General features: G+C 52.8%; 1 protein-coding gene across 1 annotated transcript in view; it reads right to left on the reverse strand.

The window, feature by feature from the left end:
• The window catches only part of col11a1a (collagen, type XI, alpha 1a), a 493,146-nt gene that overhangs the window by 101,477 nt on the left and 379,431 nt on the right, over nucleotides 1-12,238 (reverse strand). Inside the window, exon 53 of the mRNA XM_038793410.1 lies at nucleotides 9,013-9,066. Within this exon, the coding sequence (XP_038649338.1) occupies nucleotides 9,013-9,066 (54 nt within the window). The remainder of the gene's footprint in view (nucleotides 1-9,012; nucleotides 9,067-12,238) is intronic.

Consider the following 12,238-nt stretch of genomic DNA (forward strand, 5'->3'; position numbering starts at 1 on the left):
CGGTTGCTTCACAGCTCCAGGGTCCCAGGTTCGATTCCCGGCTTGGGTCACTGTCTATGTGGAGTATGCACGTTCTCCCCGTGTCTGCGTGGGTTTCCTCCGGGTGCTCCGGTTTCCTCCCACAAGTCCTGAAAGACGTGCTGTTAGATGAATTGGACATTCTGAATTCTCCCTCAGTGTACCCGAACAGGCGCCGGAATGTGGCGACTAGGGGCTTTTCACAGTAACTTCATTGCAGTGTTAATGTAAGCCTACTTGTGACAATAATAAAGATTATTATTATTATCCAGGGCAGTCACTCTCACCTCACATCTGGCAATTAGCTCGTTTGTCCATCTTTGAAGCAAGGCTGTAATGAGGTGTCATTGGGAGTGTCATTTTAACAAAAGTTTTTGTCTTATCACATGGCTTGAGTGATGTCATTTAGTGGGTGGAGCTGGGCTGTGGCTGTCAGATGTTTGGGTTTCAGTTTCATTTTGTCTGTTTTGGAGTGCAGAGGAGGAAAGATGAATTTTTTCCTTGTCTTTCTCTGTTTTCATTTAAAACACTTTCTGAAAATAAACATTGGTTGTAGCTCCGTGCTGTGGTATCTTAAAAGATATCGGGCTGGATTCTCGCGATTTCGGTGTGGGAGCACAGAATCCAATTTCACAACGAAATCGGCTCGGCGCCGGTCCAACGATTCTCCAGGACCTGAGAATTGGCGTGTTCACGGAGTACACCACCCGGCCAGGGGGCCCTTGACAGAGGTCAGCCCAGGAACCCTCCGCTCCCAACTGGCCAAGTTCCCGACGGCATGGAACTAACCACTGATTGCCGGTCGGGATTCTCAGTCTGCGGCTGCCCTGGTGGGGGGGTGGGGGTATTGGACGTTGGTGGGTGTGGTGGGGGGGGGGGGCGGGGGGGGGGGGGGCAGCCGGGGGACAGATTGGCGTGGTCAGATCTTTGGGCGCGTGGCCGATCGATGGGCTCTAACTTTGGTGTCTGCCTCCGCGGTGTGAGTCCGCCATGGCACGGCTGCTGGAGGCCGCCGTGTGTATGCGTGGACTCAAAACCGGAAGTGCGGGGGCCTGTATCTGCAGCTAAAGCTGCGTGAAGTACTCTGGGACCCTGCTAGCCCCCTGCAAGGCAGTGAATCGGCTCCATTTTTTCACAGGAACCTTCAGAGTAAAACACCAGCGTTTTTACTCCAGCGTGGCAACATCGTCTCATTCTGGGTGAATGCAGCCCATAGTTTTCTTTCTGGAGGGGGTTTGAATCAGCTGGTTGAGACTGGTTCAGGATTTAGGGAAAGGACCAGTCCCATTCAAATGAGAATGCAGTGTGCTGGGCCACGCCCTTGAATAGGGGTTTGGTTTATCGGATTTTGTTATTGACTTGGAACAGTTAAGGGGGGATTCGTTTAGTGTTATCATAGAATTTACAGTGCAGAAGGAGGCCATTCGGCCCATCGAGTCTGCACCAGCTCTTGGAAAGAGCACCCTACCCAAGGTTAACACCTCCACCCTATCCCCATAACCCAGGAACCCCACCCCCCAACACTAAGGGCAATTTTGGACACTAAGGGCAATTTATCATGTCCAATCCACCTAACCTGCACATCTTTGGACTGTGGGAGGAAACCGGAGCACCCGGAGGAAACCCACGCCCACACGGGGAGGATGTGCAGACTCCACACAGACAGTGACCCAAGATTACTGTAGCTGTGCGGTGTCTTTATGTTTTATCATTTCACCTGAGGAAGGAGCTGCGCTCCGAAAGCTAGTGATTTGAATCAAACCTGTTGCACTTTAACCTGGTGTTGTCAGACTTCTTATTGTGCTCACCCCAGTCCAACGCCGGCATCTCCACATCATCTTTATGTTTGTAATTGATAAAAATTGTTGCTGTGTGTTATATATATATCTGTATAGAAAAATGTTAACTGTATTGTTAGAATAAATCTTATTTTGATTAAAGTGTCTGGGAAGTCTGTTGAATCACACCTGCAGTGAAGGCTTTTGTGCTCATCTTAGCCAAATTCAACATAAAGGTTATAGGTCAGATGAACTCCACAATACACTTTGGAGTTTCTAAGCCCTGGCCCATAGCAGAGGGTCATGAGCTGAGTGATCCTGGCAGAACCCAAACTGAGTGTCCATGAGCAGGTTATTGCTGAGTAAGTGCCGCTTGATAGCTCTGTTGATGAAATGAAAAATGAAAATTGCTTATTGTCACGAGTAGGCTTCAATGAAGTTACTGTGAAAAGCCCCTAGTCGCCACATTCCGCCGCCTGTCCAGGGAGGCTGGTACGGGAATTGAACCGTGCTGCTGGCCTGCTCGGTCGGCTTTAAAAGCCAGCGATTTAGCCCAGTGAGCTAAATCAGCCCCTGATGACTCCTTCCATCACTTTGCTGATGATGCAGAGTAGACTGATAGGGGGTAATTGGCTGGGTTGGATTTGTCCCGTTTCTTGTGTATTACCGGGTAGATGCCAGTGTTGTGGCTGTACTGGAACAGCTCGGCTAGGGGAGTGGCAAGTTCTGGAGCACAAGCCTTCAGTACTATTGCTGGGATATTGTCAGGGCCCAGAGCCTTTGCAGTATCCAGTGCCTTCAACCATTTCTTGATATCACGTGGCTGAAGACTGACATCCACTCGGCACTTCTGGCTGAAGATTGTTGCGAATGCCTCAGCCGTGTCTTTTGCACAGTGGGCTGGGCTCCTCCATCATTGAGAATGGGGATATTTGTGGAGCCTCCTCCTCCTGTGGCAGGACTGCAGAGCTCAGATCTGATGCCTTTGCTGTGAAATTGCTGAGCTCTGTCTATCACTTGCTGCTTATGCTGTTTGACACACAAGAAATGTCCTGTATCAAAAGTTTGCAATTGACACTAAGATGATTGGTAGACCCAAGTGTGCAGAGGACACAAAGTCTGCAGAGGGATTTGGATAGGTTAAGTGAATGGGCTAGGGTCTGGCAGATGGAATACAATGTTGATAAATATGACGTCATCCATTTTGGTAGGAATAGCAGCAAAATGGATTATTATATAACTGATAAACAATTGCAGCATGCTGCTGTGCAGAGAGACCTGAGTGTGCTAGTGCATGAGTCACAGGAAGTTGGTTTACAAGTGCAACAGGTGATTAAGAAGGCAAATGGAATTTTGTCCTTCATTGCTAGAGGGATGGAGTTTATAAACAGGGAGGTTACGTTGCAGCTGTACAGGGTGCTGGTGAGGCCACACCTGGAGTATTGTGTTCAGTTTTGGTCTCCTTACTTGAAAAAGGATGTACTGGCGCTGGAGGGTGTGCAGAGGAGATTCACTAGATTGATTCTGGAGTTGAGAGGATTGGCTTTTGAGGAAAGACTGAGTAGACTGGGACTGTACTCATTGGAATTTAGAAGAATGATGGGGATCGTATAGAAACATATAAAATTATGAAGAGATAGGACAGAAGCAGGGGAGTTATTTCCACTGGCGGGTGAAAGCAGAACTAGGGGGCATAGCCTCAAAATAACGGGAAGTAGATTTAGGACTGAGTTTAGAAGGAATCTCTTCACCCAAAGGGTTGTGAATCTATGGAATTCCTTGCCCAGTGAAACAGTTAAGGCTCCTTCATTACATGTGTTTAAGGTAAAGATAGATAGTTTTTTGAAGAATAAAGGGATTAAGGGTTATGGTGTTCGGGCCGGAAAGTGGAGCTGAGTCCACAAAAGATCAGCCATGATCTCACTGAATGGCGGAGCAGGCTCGAGGGGCCAGATGGCCGACTCCTGCTCCTAGTTCTTATGTCCTGTGTTGTAGCTTCACCAGGTTGACACCTCATTTTTCGGGATGCCTGATGTTGTTCCTGCCATGCTCTCCTGCTCTCTTCATTGAACCAGGGTTGATCCCCTGGCTGGGTGGTAATGGTGGAGTGGGGGATATGCTGGGCCATGAGGTTACAGATTGTGGTTGAATACAATTCTGCTGCTGCTGATGGCCCACAGCCCCTCATGGATGCCCAGTCTTGAGTTGCTGGATCTGTTCAAAGTCTGTCCCATTTAGCACGGTGGTAGTGCCAAACAACACGATGGAGGGTATCCTCAATGTGAAGTCGTGACTTTGTCTCCACAAGGACTGTGTGGTGGTCACTCCTACCAATACTGTCATGGACAGATACATCTGCAGCAGGCAGGTTGGTGAGAATGAGGTCCAGTATGTTTTTCCCTCTTGTTGGTTCCCTCACCACCTGCTGCAGTCCCAGTCTAGCAGCTATTGTCCTTTAGGACCCGGCCAGCTCGGTCTGTGGTATTACTGAGCCTCTCTTGGTGATGGACATTGAAGCCCCCACCCAGAGTATATTCTGTGCCTTTGGTGTTCAACATGGAGGAGTAACTGATTGATCAGCTGATGGTGGCCGGTACGTGGTAATCAGCAGGAGGTTCCCTTGCCCATGTTTAACCTGAAGCCCTGAGACTTCGTGGGGTCCAGAGTCGATGTTGAGGACTCCCAGGGTAACTCCCTCCCGACTGTGTCCCACTGTGCCCCCGGCCACCTCTGCTGGGTCTGTCCTGCTGATGGGACAGGACATTCCCAGCAATGGGGATAGTGGTATCTGGGATTCTGGGAATGTGACTATGTCAGGTTGTTGTTCTCCCAACTTTGGCACAAGCCCCCAGATGTTATTGAGGAGGATTTTGTAGGATCAGCAGGGCTGGGTTTGCCGTTGTCGATCCCGGTTCGATGCCGGGTAGTCCGTCCCATTTCATTCCTTTTTTTGTCTTTCCGTAGCAGTTGAATGGAGTGGCTGGCTCGGCCATTTCAGAGTCAGCCACATCGCTGTGGGTCTGGAGTCACGTGTAGGCCAGACCGGGTAAGGACGGCAGATTTCCTTCCCTAAAGGACATTAATGACCCAGATGTGTTTTTACGACAATCGACAATGGGTTTCATGGTCACCATTAGATTTTTAATTCCAGATTTTTATTGAGTTTAAATTTCACCATCTGCAATGGGATTTAAACCCGAGATCCCAGAGCGTTACCCTGGGTCCAGCCACAATACCCCTACACCATCCCCTTCCCTAGATCAGTGTTTTTGAATCTTTTTTTCGGACGACCCACTTTTACAGTATGACCGACTCTCGCAGCTCACATGGACTCTCAATAGATTCTCCACAGTTACTTTTAAAACCGACACACTCACTGTTTTAAATGTAAAATTGTACAGGACAGTTCTATCCTGACACCTTGCTAAAGGGGGTAACTCAGGATTATTTGGTATTATATCTTCACACCTATTGGTAGCATTTGGAGAATTGTGTGCAAGGGCTGGAAAGATCAACAGGCTCAATATTGCACTTTTAACATCACGTTCACTCATTCCACACCGAACACAACTGGGACAGGAGCCCAACAAACTGCCCCAACTGCACTGTGGCCCAGAGGCAGGAGGCCCAGAGGGAGGAGGCCCAGAGGGAGGAGGCCCAGAGGGAGGAGGCCCGGAGGCAGGAGGCCCAGAGGCAGGAGGCCCAGAGGGAGGAGGCCCAGAGGGAGGAGGCCCGGAGGCAGGAGGCCCAGAGGCAGGAGGCCCAGAGGGAGGAGGCCCAGAGGGAGGAGGCCCAGAGGGAGGAGGCCCGGAAGCAGGAGGCCCAGAGGCAGGAGGCCCAGAGGCAGGAGGCCCAGAGTCAGGAGGCCCAGAGGCAGGAGGCCCAGCGGCAGGAGGCCCAGCGGCAGGAGGCCCAGCGGCAGGAGGCCCAGAGGCAGGAGGCCCAGAGGCAGGAGGCCCAGCGGCAGGAGGCCCAGAGGCAGGAGGCCCAGAGGCAGGAGGCCTAGAGGCAGGAGGCCTAGAGGCAGGAGGCCCAGAGGCAGGAGGCCCAGCGACAGGAGGCCCAGCGACAGGAGGCCCAGCGACAGGAGGCCCAGCGACAGGAGGCCCAGCGGCAGGAGGCCCAGCGGCAGGAGGCCCAGAGGCAGGAGGCCCAGAGCAGTACCTTCTACATCAGCCTCGTGTGGCCATTCACAATCCTGCAGTGAGATTTTACTCAGAGAAAAATGGAAAGTATGGTCAGGCAAACTTTGGGGATCATTTTTGGGGACCTTTTGGCGACCCATTCTACACCATCCCACCACCCATGCCCATCGTGACCCCCACAGCCCTAGATAATAGTTAGATAGTGGCAGGGAACTCGCTGTCAGATCCGGCAGGAAACTCCCAGCGAAGCACAAACCTTTCCATTGGAGGTTAGACCGCACCCGGGAGCTCAGGAAGCTGAAGGAATGGTCTCCAATGGGGACTGACTACAATGGGGGAGGCTCAAAAGGCTGGAAAGAGAGGAGCTGAGAGAGTTCAGAGCATATGGGGAATGAAAAAGTTATAGAGATAGAGAGGGGTGTAGGGGCTGGAGGGGGTTACAGAGATAGGGAGGGGGGTGTCGGGTCTGGAGGGGGTTACAGAGATAGGGAGGGGTGTAGGGGCTGGAGGGGTTACAGAGATAGGGAGGGGTGTAGGGGCTGGAGGAGGTTACAGAGTTAGGGAGGGGGTGTAGGGGCTGGAGGGGGGTTACAGGGATAGGGAGGGGTATAGGGGCTGGAGGGGTTACAGAGATAGGGAGGGGTGTAGGGGCTGGAGGAGGTTACAGAGTTAGGGAGGGGGTGTAGGGGCTGGAGGGGGGTTACAGGGATAGGGAGGGGTATAGGGACTGGAGGGGGTTACAGAGATAGGGAGGAGTGTAGGGGCTGGAGGAGGTACAGAGATAGGGAGGGGTGTAGGGGCTGGAGGGGGTTACAGAGATAGGGAGGGGAGTAGGGGCTGGAGGAGGTTACAGAGATAGGGAGGGGTGTAGGGGCTGGAGGGGGTTACAGAGATAGGGAGGGGTGTAGGGGCTGGAGGGGTTACAGAGATAGGGAGGGGTGTAGGGGCTGGAGGGGGTTAGAGAGATAGGGAGGGGTGTAGGGGCTGGAGGGGGTTACAGAGATAGGGAGGGGTGTAGGGGCTGGAGGGGGTTACAGAGATAGGCAGGGGTGTAGGTACTGAAGGGGGCTACAGAGATAGGGAGGGGAGTAGGGGCTGGATGAGGTTACAAAGATAGGGAGGGGTGTAGGGGCTGGAGGGGGGTACAGAGATAGGGAGGGGTGTAGGGTCTGGAGCAGGTTACAGAGATAGGGAGGGGTGTAGGGGCTGGAGGGGGTTACAGAGATAGGCAGGGGTGTAGGTACTGAAGGGGGCTACAGAGATAGGGAGGGGAGTAGGGGCTGGAGGAGGTTACAGAGATAGGGAGGGGGTAGGGTCTGGAGGAGGTTACAGAGATAGGGAGGGGTGTAGGGGCTGGAGGGGGGTACAGAGATAGGGAGGGGTGTAGAGTCTGGAGCAGGTTACAGAGGTAGGGAGGGGTGTTGGGGCTGGAGGAGGTTACAGAGATAGGGAGGGGGTGTAGGGGCTGGACGAGGTTACAGAGATAGGGAGGGGTGTAGGGGCTGGAAGGGGTTACCGAGATAGGGAGGGGTGTAGGGGTTGGAATAGGTTACAGAGATTGTGAGGGGTTGGAGGAGGTTACAGAGATAGGGAGGGGCTGGAGGAGGTTACAGAGATAGGGAGGGGCTGGAGGAGGTTACAGAGATAGGGAGGGGCTGGAGGAGGTTACAGAGATAGGGAGGGGCTGGAGGAGGTTACAGAGATAGGAAGAGGCTGGAAGAGGTTACAGAGATAGGGAGGGGCTGGAGGAGGTTACAGAGATAGGGAGGGGTTGGAGGAGGTTACAGAGATAGGGCGGGGCTGGAGGAGGTTACAGAATAGGCAGGGGTTGGAGGAGGTTACAGAGATAGGGCGAGGCTGGAGGAGGTTACAGAGATAGGCAGGGGTTGGAGGAGGTTACAGAGATAGGGAGGGATTGGAGGAGATTACAGAGATAGGAAGGGGTTGGAGGAGATTTCAGAGATAGGGAGGGGATGGAGGAGGTTATAGAGATAGGGAGGGGATGGAGGAGGTTATAGAGATAGGGAGGGGTTAGAGGAGATTACAGAGATAGGGAGGGGATGGAGGAGATTACAGAGATAGGGAGGGGCTGGAGGAGGTTACAGAGATAGGAAGGGGTTGGAGGAGATTTCAGAGATAGGGAGGGGATGGACGAGGATACAGAGATAGGGAGGGGCTGGAGCAGGTTACAGAGATAGGGAGGAGCTGGAGGAGGTTACAGAGATAGGAAGGGGCTGGAGGTGGTGACAGAAATAGGGAGGGGCTGGAGGAGGTTACAGACATAGGGAGGGGCTGGAGGAGGTTACAGAGATTGGGAGGGGTTGGAGGAGGTTACAGAGATAGGGAGGGGTGTAGGGGCTGGAGGAGGTTACAGAGATAGGGAGGGGCTGGAGGAGGTTACAGATAGGGAGGGATTGAGGAGGTTACAGAGATAGGGAGGGGCTGGAGGAGGTTATAGAGATAGGGAGGGGATGGAGGAGATTACAGATAGGGAGGGGATGGAGGAGGTTACAGAGATAGGGAGGGGTTGGAGGAGATTACAGAGATAGGGAGGGGATGGAGGAGATTACTGAGATAGGGAGGGGTTGGAGGAGGTTACAGAGATAGGAAGGAGCTGGAGGAGGTTACTGAGATAGGGAGGGGTTGGAGGAGGTTACAGAGATAGGGGGGAGCTGGAGGAGGTTACTGAGATAGTGAGGGGTTGGTGGAGATTACAGAGATAGGGAGGGGATGGAGGAGGTTACAGCGATAGGGGGGAGCTGGAGGAGGTTACTGAGATAGTGAGGGGATGGAGGCGATTTCAGAGATAGGGAGGGATGGAGGAGGTTACAGAGATAGTGAGGGATTGGAGGAGATTACAGAGATAGGGAGGGGTTGGAGGAGATTACAGAGATACGGAGGGGATGGAGGAGATTACAGAGATAGGGAGGGGTTGGACGAATACAGGGGGGGATGGTTGAATGACCTGTTGTCTAAACTGCAGCATTAAATATCAGTATTCCGTTCCCTCACCGTCACGGAACTGACAGACTACCGAGGAAGTGACATTCCTGTCTGCTGGAATCTCTTACCCGTTTCCCAGGAGGTCCTGGTGGTCCAGCTTCACCAGATGGTCCAGGAGGTCCCTGAAATATGTGAAAGACAACATTTATTTATCAAAGAACAGCAATGATCTTTAATACTGAATGAGACACTTTACAACATGGACCAAGCTGCTATTCCAGCCCCACTGGGCTCCCCCCTCCCTCCTCCTCTCACACTATCTCCTTCTATTCCTCCTGTGTTTATCCAGCTTCAATATCTCAACACCATTCACCTCACCCACTGCCCATGGGAGTGAGTCCCACATTCTCCCCACTCCCTGTGGGAGTGAGTTGCACATTCTCCCCACTCCCTGTGGGAGTGATTTCCACATTCTCCCCACTCCCTGTGGGAGCGAGTCCCACATTCTCCCCACTCCCTGTGGGAGCGAGTCCCACATTCTCCCCACTCCCTGTGGGAGCGAGTCCCACATTCTCCCCACTCCCTGTGGGCGCGAGTTCCACAGTCTCCCCCACTCCTTGTGGGAGTGAGTCCCAATTTCTCCCCCACTCCCTGTGGGAGCGAGTCCCACATTCTCCCCCACTCCCTGTGGGAGCCAGTCCCACATTCTCCCCACTCCCTGTGGGAGCGAGTCCCACATTCTCCCCACTCCCTGTGAGAGCCAGTCCCACATTCTCCCCAATCCCTGTGGGAGCGAGTCCCACATTCCCCCCTCTCCCTGTGGGAGCGAGTTCCACATTCTCCCCACTCCCCATGGGAGCGAATCGCACATTCTCCCCCACTCCCCGTGGGAGTGAGTCCCACATTCTCCCCACTCCCTGTGGGAGTGAATCCCACATTCTCCCCACTCCCTGTGGGAGCGAATCCCAGATTCTCCCTGTGGGAGCGAATCCCACATTCCCATGCCCATAAAACATTTACACAGCCCCTGTCACAGACACACCGCCTGCCCAACCAATGGTGTTTTCAGCCCTGACTGTCTGCCCCTCTCCTGTGGATGCCCAGTGGTGCGTTCACGGCCTTGCGTGGCTGGTGGGTACCACGGGGATATCAATCACATTTTGCTTTGGTGTTGTATGTGTCCTTTGAGATTCTGTTTCCTATGAAGCAGTTTCCCTTCGTAAGGCTGCATTTTCATTTCCCCTTCAATTTGTGGATGTGGTTTACTGGACAACTCAAAAGAAGCTGCGGCCCCACCCCAACCTGTAACAGACATGTACACAGCATCTATACTCCCACCCATAATGCAAACACACACCCTGCCTGTACCGCATGCACACATCCTGCCTGTACTGCATGCACACACCCTGCCTGTACTGCATGCACACACCCTGCCTGTACCGCATGCACACACCCTGCCTGTACCGCATGCACACACCCTGCCTGTACTGCATGCACACACCCTGCCTGTACCGCATGCACACACCCTGCCTGTACCGCATGCACACACTCTGCCTGTACCGCATGCACACACCCTGCCTTTACTGCATGCACACACCCTGCCTGTACCGCATGCACACACCCTGCCTGTACCGCATGCACACACCCTGCCTGTACTGCATGCACACACCCTGCCTGTACTGCATGCACACACCCTGCCTGTACTGCATGCACACACCCTGCCTGTACCGCATGCACACACCCTACCTGTACCGCATGCACACACCCTGCCTGTACCGCATGCACACACACTGCCTGTACCGCATACACACACCCTGCCTGTACCGCATGCACACACCCTGCCTGTACCGCATGCACACACCCTGTCTGTACCGCGTGCACACACCCTGCCTGTACTACATGCACACACCCTGCCTGTACCGCATGCACACACCCTGCCTGTACTGCATGCACACACCCTGCCTGTACCGCATGCACACACCCTGCCTGTACCACATGCACACACCCTGCCTGTACCGCATGCACACACCCTGCCTGTACCACATGCACACACCCTGCCTGTACCGCATGCACACACCCTGCCTGTACCGCATGCACACACCCTGCCTGTATTGCATGCACACACCCTGCCTGTACCGCATGCACACACCCTGCCTGTACCGCATGCACACACCCTGCCTGTACCGCATGCACACACCCTGTCTGTACCGCATGCACATACCCTGCCTGTACCGCATGCACACACCCTGCCTGTACCGCATGCACACACCCTGCCTGTACTGCATGCACACCTCAGAGGAGGTTCACTAGATTGATTCCAGAGATGAGGGGTTTATCGTATGAGGAGAGATTGAGCAGTTTAGGCCGATACTCTCTCGAGTTTAGAGGAATGAGGGGAGATCTTACTGAGGTATACAAGATGCTAAAAGGTCTGGATAAAGTAGACGTGGAACGGATGCTTCCTCTTGTGGAGCAATCTAAACCGAGAGGTTATAGTTTTAGAATGAGAGGCAGCAAATGTAAAACAGATTTGAGGAAAAACTATTTCTCCCAAAGGGTTGTGAATCTGAGGAGTGCGGTGGATGCTGGGACAGAGAGTAAATTTAAGGAGGAGTTAGACAGATGTTTAGCTGGTAATGGGGTTGAAGGGTGATGGAGAACGGGCAGGATGGTGGAGTTGAGGCCAGGATGGGATCAGCCATGATCACATTGAGGGTGTTTAGGCTCCGGAGGCTAAATTGCCGACTCCTGCTCCGAGGTCATGTGTTCCAGGGAGGAGATGCTCCGGCTGATTTCACAATCCAGCTCTTGGTCTGTAACATTGTAGGGAGCAGATGAGGAACATATCAGCCATGATAGAATGGCAGAGCAGACTCGATGGGCTGAATGGCCTAAATCTCCTCCTATATCTTGTGAACTTAAAAGGATTGCACTTTAAGATTTCTTCAGAGCAAAGACTGCATTTTGAGTTTCTTACGTGGAAGAGTGTTTGAATTAACTTGGAAAATATATTGCTGAATCTCAGGGTAGAGTATCGAGGTGACTACACACTGGTTGTTTGATGAACCCTACGACCAGTGGAAGAATGAAGTTACCATGTGGACAATGGTGATGTTCTTGCCCAAGCGAGGATTGGCCTTAACACTTTCGCTACTGTACAGAAACAATATCCAATGTAAGGTGTTCTTGGAAATGGAGCCTGAGCATTTGAACTCAGATGAAGGTTTGGAGACATTAATGGCTTTTATGGATAAGATTTACCTAAAGGATGGCTTATTGAGTTGGTATGGGGCCTGAGACTGTATACCAGGCTACACAAATCTGTAGAAATCCCATCACCAGTTTAACTATTGG

Source organism: Scyliorhinus canicula, chromosome 4, assembly GCF_902713615.1.
Source record: "Scyliorhinus canicula chromosome 4, sScyCan1.1, whole genome shotgun sequence".
Taxonomy (NCBI): domain Eukaryota; kingdom Metazoa; phylum Chordata; class Chondrichthyes; order Carcharhiniformes; family Scyliorhinidae; genus Scyliorhinus; species Scyliorhinus canicula.